This window comes from Cervus elaphus, chromosome 25 (genome assembly GCF_910594005.1).
Source record: "Cervus elaphus chromosome 25, mCerEla1.1, whole genome shotgun sequence".
Classification (NCBI taxonomy): domain Eukaryota; kingdom Metazoa; phylum Chordata; class Mammalia; order Artiodactyla; family Cervidae; genus Cervus; species Cervus elaphus.
The window spans coordinates 43,219,727-43,232,039 of record NC_057839.1 but is presented as its reverse complement, the minus strand read 5'-3'; the positions used below and the strand labels follow the sequence as shown (position 1 = coordinate 43,232,039).

General features: G+C 47.6%; 1 protein-coding gene across 1 annotated transcript in view; it reads right to left on the bottom strand.

The window, feature by feature from the left end:
• MTMR12 (myotubularin related protein 12) overlaps positions 1-8,293 on the bottom strand; it is a 66,251-nt gene extending 57,958 nt beyond the window's left edge. The window contains exon 1 of the mRNA XM_043887331.1: positions 8,081-8,293. Within this exon, the coding sequence (XP_043743266.1) occupies positions 8,081-8,248 (168 nt within the window). The 5' untranslated portion in view covers positions 8,249-8,293. The remainder of the gene's footprint in view (positions 1-8,080) is intronic.
• Between the last annotated feature and the right edge of the window lie 4,020 nt (positions 8,294-12,313).

Here is a 12,313-nt window from a genome sequence, read left to right as displayed (position 1 = left end):
ACAAACAACCAAAAAAATCCAGCAGCTCAGGATCACTGCCTGAAACGGGGGCTGACCATCTGTCACCAGGGAAAAGGCAGACTTCAAAATATGTCACCCCTGCGGCCAGCGCTTTCATACCCAAGTCCTGCTTTTCTCCTGGGTGAAGCCACCCTCTCCCCAGAAAGCGAACAAGTGAGGGCTTAGACTCCTCCTCTGAAAGGCCGCTCACCAGCCAGGTGTACGAGGACTGAAGCATTTAAAGTCAAAACAGCACACGATCTGGCTACTGCCTTTGGAGCACATAAAGAGAATTATTACTCCCAGAGGTGATTTGATTTTCCTTACTCATATCTTCGATAAATCATTGACCAGATGTGATAAATGCACAAAATGTGGCCTATGATGGAGAGACTCAGAAATGAGGAGAGAGGAAAAAATAAGTCCACAGAATGAATCCAGCAAAATGTCAAAGGCCAAATGTTAACAATGAAAAAAAAGCCAACCACTCAGTGTTCTCATTAGGTTGGAATTTTAAATATAATCAAAGCATTCTCAAAAGTAAAAAGGAAATAAGAAAAGAGGAAAAGAAACTTTCAGAGATAGTGAAAAACACTCTAAGAAAGAGTTACCACACAGCGAACTTTCCGGGCACGGTGCCATGGCAACAACTGCCACAACTAAAACACTCCCCTGTCATTAACACCTTAGCTTAGGGAAAGATTTCTGTATTCTAAGACTGATGACTGAGTACTTTCTGGAACCCTCCAGGGGGCTCCTGAATAACAGTAACAATGAAAGCCCACATCTCCTGAAGGTTACCCAGCTAGCTACCAAATTCTCTGCTAAGCAGCACCCGCTGTGCACAATCACAGCTCTGATTCATAACTGTTCACATACACCTATCAGATAAGACAGATGTCACTATTTCCACTTTTCCAGTAAAAATACAACTGAGGCTTGGCAGGACTGGCCTCACACATAGGTGGCAGGACAGAGGAATGACAAGTGGTTGCTTTCCCTGGAGAGTGACCCAGGTACGCAGAGGTGCCTAGGGGAAGGGGAGGCCCCGTGGCCCTTCCAGCTCTCGGAAAGGTCTGCTCCCTCCGGAGTCCCTCTCCATGTCTACCTCCCCTCTTCTTCCTTCCAAAGCGGCAGCAGATTAGAGGTTGGCAGAATTATTCCGATTCAATCCTAACTCCCAATCTACCTCAAGAGGCTGACTCTAAGTGATTCATTAAAACTGCAAACCCTCTGTTCTCCTCGCGGTCTCCAAAAGATCACATCAGAGGTCACAAGTGTGGACTTCCCTGGTGGCCAGGAGTTAAGAATCCACCTGCCAGTGCAGGGGACACGGGTTCGATCCCTGGTCTGGGAAGACCCCACATGCTGCTGGGAAACTGAGCCGTACATTACAATTACTGAGCCCACGTGCCCCAGAGCCTGCGCTCCACCACAAGAACAGCCACTGCCATGAGAAGCCCCGCGACCAGGGCTAGGGCAGCCCCCACTCGCTGCAACTAGAGAAAAGTCCACAGGCAGCAATGAAGACCCAGTGCAGCCAGTGCAGAAGTAAATAAATAAATAAAACTTAAAAAAAAAAGGAGTCACATGAAAAACTGAGGGTGGCTCCCTGCTGAAAAAACAGCTCTTAAGTTTCTGCTCTGCTGACAGGAATCAGAGGTGCCATGTTCAAACGCGACTACCACAGGGCAGGCTATAAATTTTTACACATATTGTGATTGCAACTGTGTTAAGACACAGACCAAGCCTGGACATACTAAAAGAAAAAAATGGAAATAATCACTTTGGTTATTAGGGTAGCATATATTAAGGGTAGTTTCATTTTCCTAACTTCCAAAGTCGGCAATAGTGTCTTTATCATAAAAATAAGGTATACATCTTTTATAGTGACAAAAGAAAATTTTCTGACCCCCTAAAAACTGAGTTCTCTCTGACGCACACTGTCACACAGGACGGTTTCCTGTGGACGTAGTCAAAGGACACCAAATATGCGGCTGAGCATGTGCTGAGAAGGATCCAGAACTTCTAAGTTTCTAAGCATGGGTGTCCCACAGCCTGAGACTCTAACAGCACGGCTGGTTTTGACATCAGAGACAGAAGCAGGGTGCGGGAGAGTGGTGGCCACGATGGGGGCCGTTGCAGTGGCCGCTGTGGCTGGCTGCAGGCAGGACTGCCTGACATCAGCCTCCTGACATCTTCTGGGGCTCCCTCTGCAGAAGCTGTGTGGTGCTGGAAGGGACCCAGGGAGATGCCGCAGGAAGCACATGCAACAGAGAAAAAGCGGAAGCTCTGCACGGACCATCAGGCTAAAGCCACAGCTAGGAAAGTGGTCGTTTCAGGAAGAACTCCATGTCTTTTAATAACCTGTTAAGTCACTACCGATGATCTCAAAGCTCAAGGAGAAAATTCTGCCCTTAGAAAAAGTAGTTGGGAATGGAGAAGAAGTCACAGGATCTTAAAGTAATGGATCTAGATTTTGCTTTCAGAGGTATTCCTTTCTTGCTAGAACTGAGGAAGGAGGTCTGTTTTAGGATAAGCCAGTATCTTCTTGTCATCGACCCATCAAAGTCATCAAAGTTGGTATTAACAGTCCAATACTGTCATGTTCCACCAAAAAATAATCTCAATCATTTCATCTGTCCTGGATCCCCAACATCTAGAACAGTGCCAATCACCAGCCGGTGCTGAGTAAGTATCTGCTGAACAAATTAATCATATCTCCAATGAGCCCCGTATCTGCTCATGATCCCCTGGTGGACAACCTAACAAAAGCCAAGAAAGAAACTGCTGCTAGAGAATAGGAAAAAGCACTCTCATGTGCAAACACCAGGCATGCCTACACGCCTGTCGTTAATGAGGCATACGATATCCCTGGCATGCACAAACAGAAGGATAAGAGAATGGCCCTGAAGTCCGATCACCCTCGTTTAAATCCTGGCACCCACCCTTGCCAGCTGTGACCCTGAGCAGGGTACTCTCTGGGTCTCACTTTGCACGTCTAGACACAAAAAAGAGAGGTCACGGTAGTATTCACTGCATTAAGACAGATGAAGATGAAATGAGATAAGGAGTTTCTGGGACACAGAAGTGCCTAATCAATACCAGTAAAAAAAATTTTTTTAATTTTAATATATACCCACAGTCCTAGCTCTGGGAAGCATACTTGATCACAGGTTCACTCCCCCCCTCCCCCCAACCAAAAGAAATGGCCCTAAGTGAGGAAGAGGCAATCAGATGCATTCTTCTCCCTTGGGAAATCAATGAAAAGCACTGGCTTTTAAATCTGGATTTTTTGGACTTTTCTCAGTCTTCATATCTCTTGTCTTTCTCCTCAAATCTATGTAAAACCTTTCCTGAACCCCTGTGGGTCTGGCTTAGTCACAGGCACTGCTGGCCTCAGGAGACAGCTCTTAACCCTGCTCTACAAAAGCACTGTACCAATTAACCCTAAGGGGCCTCATTTCCACATCAACAGAACAGACCAAGAGTTCAGGGGCAGACTGGATCATCTCTATATTCTCTTCCAACTCTAAAAATTCACAACTAAGTAACTAATGACTATTATTAGTACGTTCAAGTCAAACACTGACCTAAACTCAACTAGAAAGTACATCTTCACCATATTTGGCATAACACACGAACATGGGCACAAGTAGAGCAGACCCTCAAAGCTGAATGAATTCTTCCTGGTCTTAGTTTCAGAGGGCGACACAGAAGCACCCCGAGGCGTTTATTCAGCTCTCTCATCACGAGAGACCCCGTTCTTATTAAATCAGAACTTTCTCCTAGGACCACCATTTAATGGGGTCTCTTTGGTGGCTCAGCAGTGAAGAATCCACCTGCAATGTGGGAGACCCGGGTTCGATCCCTGGGTCGGAAGATCCCCTGGAGAAGGGGATGGCTACCCACTCCAATATTCTTGCCTGGAGAATTCCATGGACTAAGGAGCCTGGCGGGCTACAGTCCACGAGGTCGCAGAGAGTTGGACACGACTGAGCACACACACACACAATGGTGCTTTATTTATTAATACAAGCTGCCAGGTACAGCGGAGAAAGCAATGGCACCCCACTCCAGTCCTCTTGCCTGGAAAATCCCATGGATGGAGGAGCCTGGTAGGCTGTGGTCCATGGGGTCTCAAAGAGTCAGACACGACTGAGCGACTTCATTTTCACTTTTCACTTTCATGCATTGGAGAAGGCCAACGGCAACCCACTCCAGTGTTCTTGCCTGGAGAATCCCAGGGACGGGGGGGCCTGGAGGGCTGCCGTCTATGGGGCTGCACAGAGTCAGACACGATTCAAGCGACTTAGCAGCAGCAGCAGCAGCCAGGTACAGACAGTAAGCATTTCTAACCACTAAGAATTACCAAACCAGAGCTTACAATTTCAAGGTAACTGAGCACAGAACTGACAGTCTAAAGGAAATCAGTTGTCCTTCAGTACCAGAGAAGGTAACTGACCAGAAAACCATTTTAAAACCATACTACCAAAAAAAAAAAAAAAACCATACTACCTTCCTGGCCTCTTTGTGCTACCTAACATCTCCCATCACACTGTCTGTCTCTGTTGAGGGAAAGGGGTCTAATTTAAAAAGAAGTTGCAGGTTGACAACTGACATGGAAAGACATTTACAATATACATTTCTGGTGAAATGGGCAGATTATACAATAATGTGATCAGCAATATTAATCCCATTTTGGTAAAAAAAAAAATATATATATATACATATATATATACACACATATATATATGCCCTACATACACATCTGACAGGATACACTCCAAGTCACTAACAAGCTTGTAATTTTTCCGTAAAAAAAAAAAAGTTTGCTTATCTACATTGTCTTATTTTTCTACAATGAACACTAATGGTTTCTGAAATCACAATAATTCAAACAGGGGTTTTCTGTATAAGAAAAGAAGAGCCGGCACCCAAACTATAAGCGAACACCTCGCTGAAGCAGAGCTCGGCATCCAGGGTTCCACTGCACAGAGGCGCTGTGTGCCCGCGCCTGTGCTGGGGTGAAGGTGCTGACATGTTTTTCAGGTACCAGCCACTGGGTACCACCAAGACGGGTCCAGCTCTCTCCCTCCTGTTCACCTCAGGGACCTGTTCCAAACCCATCGACTTCCCATTTACCAAATTTATTGATGTGCCACCCTCTGGACAGAGTTTACAAAACATGACCAAAGTTCCTAAATTACAGTTCAAGATTTTAACTTGCAAGTTCACTGATTTAGGAGAATCAGTGACAGAAGAGCCAAGTTACCGTGGCAGAGATCCAATGTTAACAGAGGAAGTACACTCCTATCCCTCATTTTAGGCCGTCCAATGCCAACCCTTTCTGAACACAAGAGGAAAAAATAAAAAGTCATTATGTGTAAAAGCATCATCTTCAAATACTTTTACCCAGTTAAGCCTTCTGCTTTTGGTAGAAAGTGCTAACTCTTGATAGCCTCTTTGGCATACAGAACACAGATCCTGTTAAATCTTACAAGATCTGATCAGTCAAGAACAAGTTCATCACTGGGTACAGGTACCATAAGGCACCTTACATCCTGAAGGTTGTTCTGGCGGCTTAGTGATCTACCAGCAAAAAGAGGTGTGAGAAATTGCGACCTCCCAGCTAACAAAAGCAAAGTGCGTACAAGGAAGTGATGGGAAAACACACATGAAAAGCACTAAAGATGAACTTGATATGAGGGAAAGGAATAGGAACAGCAGAATGACAGTCTTCAGAAGGACTCCTATTAAGTGAGCCAATAGAAGTTATCAGACCCAGGGCTCTCAGGGACACAAAGCTACACCTCAAAACTGCTCACACGTATTTCCGATAATGTAATGGCTAGCAAAAGCTAGATCATACTTAATGACAAATTGCAGCCTCACTCCTTCATTCCTTTATCTTCTAAAACTCATAGACAATTTAGGTCAGAGCCTTATCCTCTGTCACAAAATATTTTTAGAGACAGATTTCAACAAAGAAGCATAGTGTCTACACAGCATTATTTTATTGCGAGGAAAGAGAACTGCCAACTATAAGGATCTGAAAAATGCGACCACTTCAGGCTTATTTTGGGGTTGACCCACTCCCCTTCCCTAATTATCCCTCAAAGGAAATATATCAGGAGCTGTGGGCAAAGAGGGAAAATATGCCTAATTACAACATGTGTGCTTGGTGGATAAAAAATTGGAACATTCTTGAGCTCTGGCCACATTTCAGAAGACTTTCCGCTTGCAGTCGAAACTCACTAAAGAGGAAAGGTTAAAAGATCAGTTGCATTTCAACCCTGGCTCAATCAAAAAGACACAAAGAGAAACTGACCACATTACTTACCCTCAATACTATAAGGGGAGCCTGCTGAATATTCAAGATGACCCTGACTCCTTATCAAGCATTTACAGAGGAAGTGGTTTTTATTTTAAAATTAGGACTAAAAATAAGAAGAGGACTCTGCACTGGAAAAAAAGACACACATTTGAATTTAAAGATACACATGCAAAGGCTTCAGGCCGCTGGTGGTTTTATAGAAGCACTCCCTGATGAACACCTCTCCTCACAGCCCACCTGCCTCTGCTTTACAGAGGTGGGAAGACAGCACAAGAATTTGCCAATGCTTCTGCACCCGTTGCTGATTAAAGTGCTGAGAGAGGAGCAGGGGAAAAAAAAGCCCTTCAGAAATCAAAAATGAAAATGCATCTCATTAGGCATTTGGATCAGGAGCTCCGCGTGGCCTACAAGTTGCAGCCTAACTTCCTCTCCCAGGACTCAGGGATCCCCCTCCCTCACTGGATTCTGCAGGACTGGTTTCCTTGATGGCCCTCCAATACTCCAGACTCTACCCTCAGATCCCAAGCATCCTTCAAGTCCTTGCTCAAATGCCCCATGTGCAAGGAGGAAAAGGGGGTCTTTTCTTCTCCCACCATACTTTTCAACTTCTAATACACCATATAATTGAAAAGAAAAAAGAGTGTTAGTCACTCAGTCATGTTCAATTCTTTGCGACCCTAAGTACTGTAGCCCTCCAGGCTCCTCTGTCCATAGAGATTCTCCAGGCAAGAATACTGGAGTGGGCTGCCATGCCTTCCTCCAGGGCATCTTCCTGACCCAGGAATCATACCCATGTCTCCTGTGTCTCCTGCATTGGCAGGCAGGTTCTTTGCCCCATGGGCCATCAGTCAATCCCTGTTCTTATCCCACCTGCAACTTCTAATATACCATATAATTACTTATATCTATTTTATCGATTGTTTACTCCTCTCTCCCTCAGATAAGCTCCCAGAGAACAGGGATATTTGTTCTGTTTACTGGTGTATAACCCAAGCAGTTTAGAACAGTGTTTGGCCCTGAGTAGGAGCTCAAAAAATATCTTTTGAATGAATGAATGAACGTGACAGTAAAACTCCAGGAGGAAAGCAAGAAGGAGGTGGAAAGGCTGATGGTGAGGGAGTGAAATGAAAGAGGGAAGAAGCGACAGGGGAATTTACAAGGACGAGATAGACACTGATTGAGGCCGGGACCGACCCCACTTTCTCCCAGGAGTGCTGATGGGAAGCGGGAAGCAGGGCACGGGATCCCGCCAGCGGCATCAGATAGCACTCTTAGAAGCAAGCAGCTGAGATAAGCAAGCTCTACAGACTCACTGAGAAATTCCGAGAGCAGGGCAGACCCACCCGCCGGGACTGCAAGCTCTACGCAGGTCCCCGGAGTTGGGGGTGGGGGGAAGGTGGTCAGTCCCCCCAGCCCTTCCCCTCCCGTGGTGCCCCAAACCCCAGCTCCCCTCTACTGTAGCCAGGAGCCAGCCGGGCCGCAGGACCTTCCCGACCAGGGCCCCTTCACCCGGTATCCCGGTGAGGCGGGCCCTGCGCTCGAGCACCTGCCCGCCCGCGTCAGGGAATCCCACCCGGGCCCGCCCGGAGTCCCAGCGCGTCCCTGGGCCCTCATCCCGCTCAGCTCCCCTCCGGCACACGGGCAGGAAGCGCTCGCGGCCCTCCGGAGGCAAGGAAGGGGCTCCCGGCGCCCCCCGCCCCGGCCACTCCAGCACGACGCCCCGCCGGCGCGACGCCCCCTCACCTCGGGGCGCACGTACGACACGAAGGAGGGCTTCGGCGCCTTGGTGCCGCCGCCACCGCCGACTACCCCTTTCCCCAGCATACCGCCACCCTGGGTAGCAGCAACGCGCGGGAGCAGAGGCGGCCGCTCGCAGCGGCCACCAGCACTGGCGGCCGGGGCTCCGCCCATCCCCAGGGCCGCGGCGGCCGCGGCGCCGCCCGTATCCGGCTCCGCCGCCGACACCGCTCGCCCCGCCCAGGCCCCCCGGGGCCCCACCTCCTCCACGCTTGGGCCTCAGCAGTAGGGAACCCGCCGCCGGAGGCCACTCCCCCTCCGTTAGCGACAGGCGGATCTGATTGGCGGATAGTCGCCTTCAGATAGGCTCCGTTTCACCCTCTTGCTGCCAAGCCCGCCCCCATGCGTTCTCTGATTGGCCAAAATGCTCTGCCGGCCGCGCCCACACCAAGCCCCTCCTTGAATGAACCTGGAGGGATGTTTTCTCTGACCAATCCAGAGCGTTCTCTCCAGATTTCCCGGTGATTGGATAGCAAGAATGTCGCCGTCGCCCAGTGATCCTGCGGTCACCAAGTTGTGAGCGTTGGTTCACTGCAGTTCTCTTCTCCTCGCCCTTTTGGAATAAAACTTCCGAAAGCGTAGTGTATGGAACCTCACCGAATGAGTTTCAAATCCCCATCAGTGATGTTCAGGCTTACTATTTTGAAAAGTGAAAGTAGCTCAGTTGTGACCGACTCTTTGCGACCCCATGGACTATACAGCCCATGGAATTCTCCAGGCCAGAATACTGGAGTGGGTAGCCTTTTTCCCTTCTCCAGGGGATCTTCCCAACCCAGGGATTGAACCCAGGTCTCCCGCATTGCAGGCGGATTCTTTACCAGCTGAGCCACAAGGGGAAGCCTTATTATTTTAAGTGCAGACAAAAATGAAACAAATCAAGTGCTAGGCACTTAGGAATAGGTTTGAATGTTTGATCATAAAAGGCCTTGTAGACCTCTTTTTTCCAAACTTTTTGTTTTTTTATCTGTGGTTCTAACCATATAAAAGCCCTTAAGAGATTTATTTTATTCACCCTCCTGAGTTATGAATGTGTTAGTCGCTTAGTTGTGTCTGACTCTTTGTGACACGACTGTCACAAAGAGGAGCCTGCCGGGCTCCTCTGTCCATGGGCTTCTCCAGGCAAGAATACTGGAGTGGATTGCCATTTCCTTCTCCAGGGGATCTTCCTAACCCAGGGATTGAACCTGGGTCTCCTGCACTAAAGGCTGATTCTTTACCATCTGAGCTATAAGGAAGTCCTAAGTTATCAATAAAATCCTCACTGTTAGTGTAGATTGCAAAGAAAATTCATTTAAATTAGACATTTGGCTCCAAGCATTGTGTTAGACACAGGTGAACAAAACAGGACCCAACTCTCAAAAAATTCAGTCTACTGGAAAAAACTAATAATAAATATTTGCAGTTACCTTTGTTGGTGTCAGACACTGGTAAGCACTAGTCTCATCAATAACTAATGCTGTTTCCCCTCTTTATCTCCATGACTGCCCCACCACCAGTATCAAAGCTACTCAAAGTAAACATAAAATCTAAGCGAAAACAAATGTGCTTACTTTTGCAATCATAGTGTTGTAGCCACGCGTTCCAGGAAACAAACTCATTCAGAAGGACAATGCAGATAGTGGAGTCCAGTTTATTACGCCAGTGTACCGAAGGCAGAGTCTCCTCTTAGCCAAGGACCCCGACTAGTTTTTGTGAAAACCTTATATACCCTAAGTGTACTTGCTCAAACCCACCTCCCCAAATTCCTTGAAACTAGTCTGGACAAGGTAAAAGAGAGATATGATCAAAGTTAACCCATGATTTATGTGTCATAAGCCTAGATAGTTAAACAATGGACATTTATCAACAGGCCTGTGGTCATACAGTCCATGGAATTCTCCAGGCCAGAATACTGAAGTGGGTATCCTTTCCCTTCTCCAGGGGATCTTCCCAACCCAGGGATCGAACCCAGGTCTCCCATATTGCAGGCGGATTCTTTACCAGCTGAGCCAGGAGGGAATCCCCATATCCCGATAAACATAATGGAATTTACAACTTTGTTCTGTTACAGAGATAATTAGCATATTCTTTTAGGCTGTGGAGAGTCCAAGTACAAGTCCTGAGGCTCTTTTATCCCGGGGTCTGGTTTTCCATTGGTATGCCATTTCTATAGACACCAAGCACAAAGTTCAGAGTCCTCGGGGAGGGTAACCATGCATGTAGCCTAATGTTCGCAGCCTGGCCGAAGATGGAGTCGAGCTCTGTCTGCTTCCTCCTTCAATAGGTTAGGACAAGTCCTGTGGCCTCATTTCCACCAGACTGCCATCCTTCAGTCTATCCAATAGAGCAGTGCTGGAGCCACCAGCATTGCATTATCCCAATTCTCAAGTGGAAGAACAGATGCAGATAATTAGCCCCAGTCTCACAACAAGTTATTGACAGAGCTGGGATTCCAACTCAGGTGTGTCTGATTTCGAAGCCCAAGTTCTAAACATTATAATTACACAAATTAGGAAGGAGCACAATAAAGTGAAAATGTTAGTCGCTCAGTCATGTCCCACTGTTTGTGACCCCGTGTACTGTAGCCTGCCAGGTTCCTCCGTCCATAGGCATTCTTAAGGCACGGATACGGAGTGGGTTGCCATTTCCTTCTCCAAGGGATCTTCCCGACCAAGGGATTGAACCCAGGTCTCCTGCACTGCGGGCAGATTCCTTTCTGTCTGAGCCACCAGGGAAGCCCTGGCACAATAAAAGAGTGGTCAGTTCTATTTGAGAAGGTCAAGTCAGGCTTCATAAAGAAAGACAGTCCTTAGGGAGGTGTTGGGAATGAAGTTATCTGTGGGGACTAACAGCATCACTTTATATTTCACAGCAGTTTTTACTTTTCAAGGTGAACCAGCAGGGTAGATTTTTAGTAGTCTGAACAAATTTTTAATTTCTGACTTTTTCAAAGGATTTTCAATTTTCCACGGCTTTCCCGGTGACTCAGATGGTAAAGAATCCACCTGCAGAGGGGAGGTGGGGCGAAAAAAAAAAAAAAGAATCCACCTGCAATGTGGGAGATCTGGGTTCGATCCCTGGGTTGGGAAGATCCCCTGGAGAAGGAAACGGCAACCCATTCTAATATTATTGCCTGGAGAATTCCATGGACAGAGGAGCCTGGCGAGCTACAGTCCATGGGGTAGCAAAGATTTTTTTTTTTTTCCCCATGGACTGTAGCCTGCCAGGCTCCTCTGCCCATGGGATTTCCCAGGCAAGAATACTGGAGTGGGTTGCCATTGCCTTCTCCAGGGGGGTAGCAAAGATTTTTACAGTCTGAACAAATTTTTACTTCCTGACTTTATCAAAGGACTTTGAATTTTGCTTGATCTTCTACCATAGTCAGGATATTAGCATGGGTGCCCGTGGCCAGGGCTTGCTTCTTGCCACTAGCACAGTCACCCAGGGTAGGCACCTAGAGGGTCTTGGGGCTTAATGCTCTGTGATTGCGCCCTTCAAATTCTGAATCATTTTATCTTTACATTTGTGTTTTTTAAGTGAAGTCTGATGGGACGATGGAGCAAGCCCAGGGGTCTTAGAACCTCAGCTCCTGCACAGTCCTCTCTGGTGTCCACTATGCCCTGGCATCCTGCCCTCCTCCCCAGCCTAAGACCTGCTGGGGACCTCTGTCAGGGCAACAACCGGGCCTCAATAGAGGGGGCGTGGTGAGCAGGAAGTCTTGTGTTCAGCTGTGGCCATCCACCCCTCTCCCCATGGGTGCCTGAACATTGACAAGGAGATGATCAGGGTTAGGTACAGTTCCCCCAACACCTTCTGTGTCTCTGGCGGGGTGGGTGGTAAGCCACCATCCCTGCCCTAGGCTGGCAGTTCCATGGCAACTGACCGGCAGCTACTGTACATGGCCAGGTACAGAGGCTCCAGTCCCGAGGAAGGCAGGTCCCCACCCCCATGTGGGAAGAGAAATTGACTTCCCTGTCTTAGGCCAGGACCCTACAACTTCATTTTGCACTGGCCCTGACTATGCCCTTTATTATCTGTGTCCTCAGGCAAGTTACTTCATCTCTCTGGGCCTCTGTTTCTACCCAGGATAAGAGTAATAACAATAATTATGTCAAAGTGGTTGAGGACTGTTATGAAGATTAAAAGAGGTAATCCAGGTGATCCCTGGTAGGCAGCAAGAACTGCACAGGTGCTGGCTGA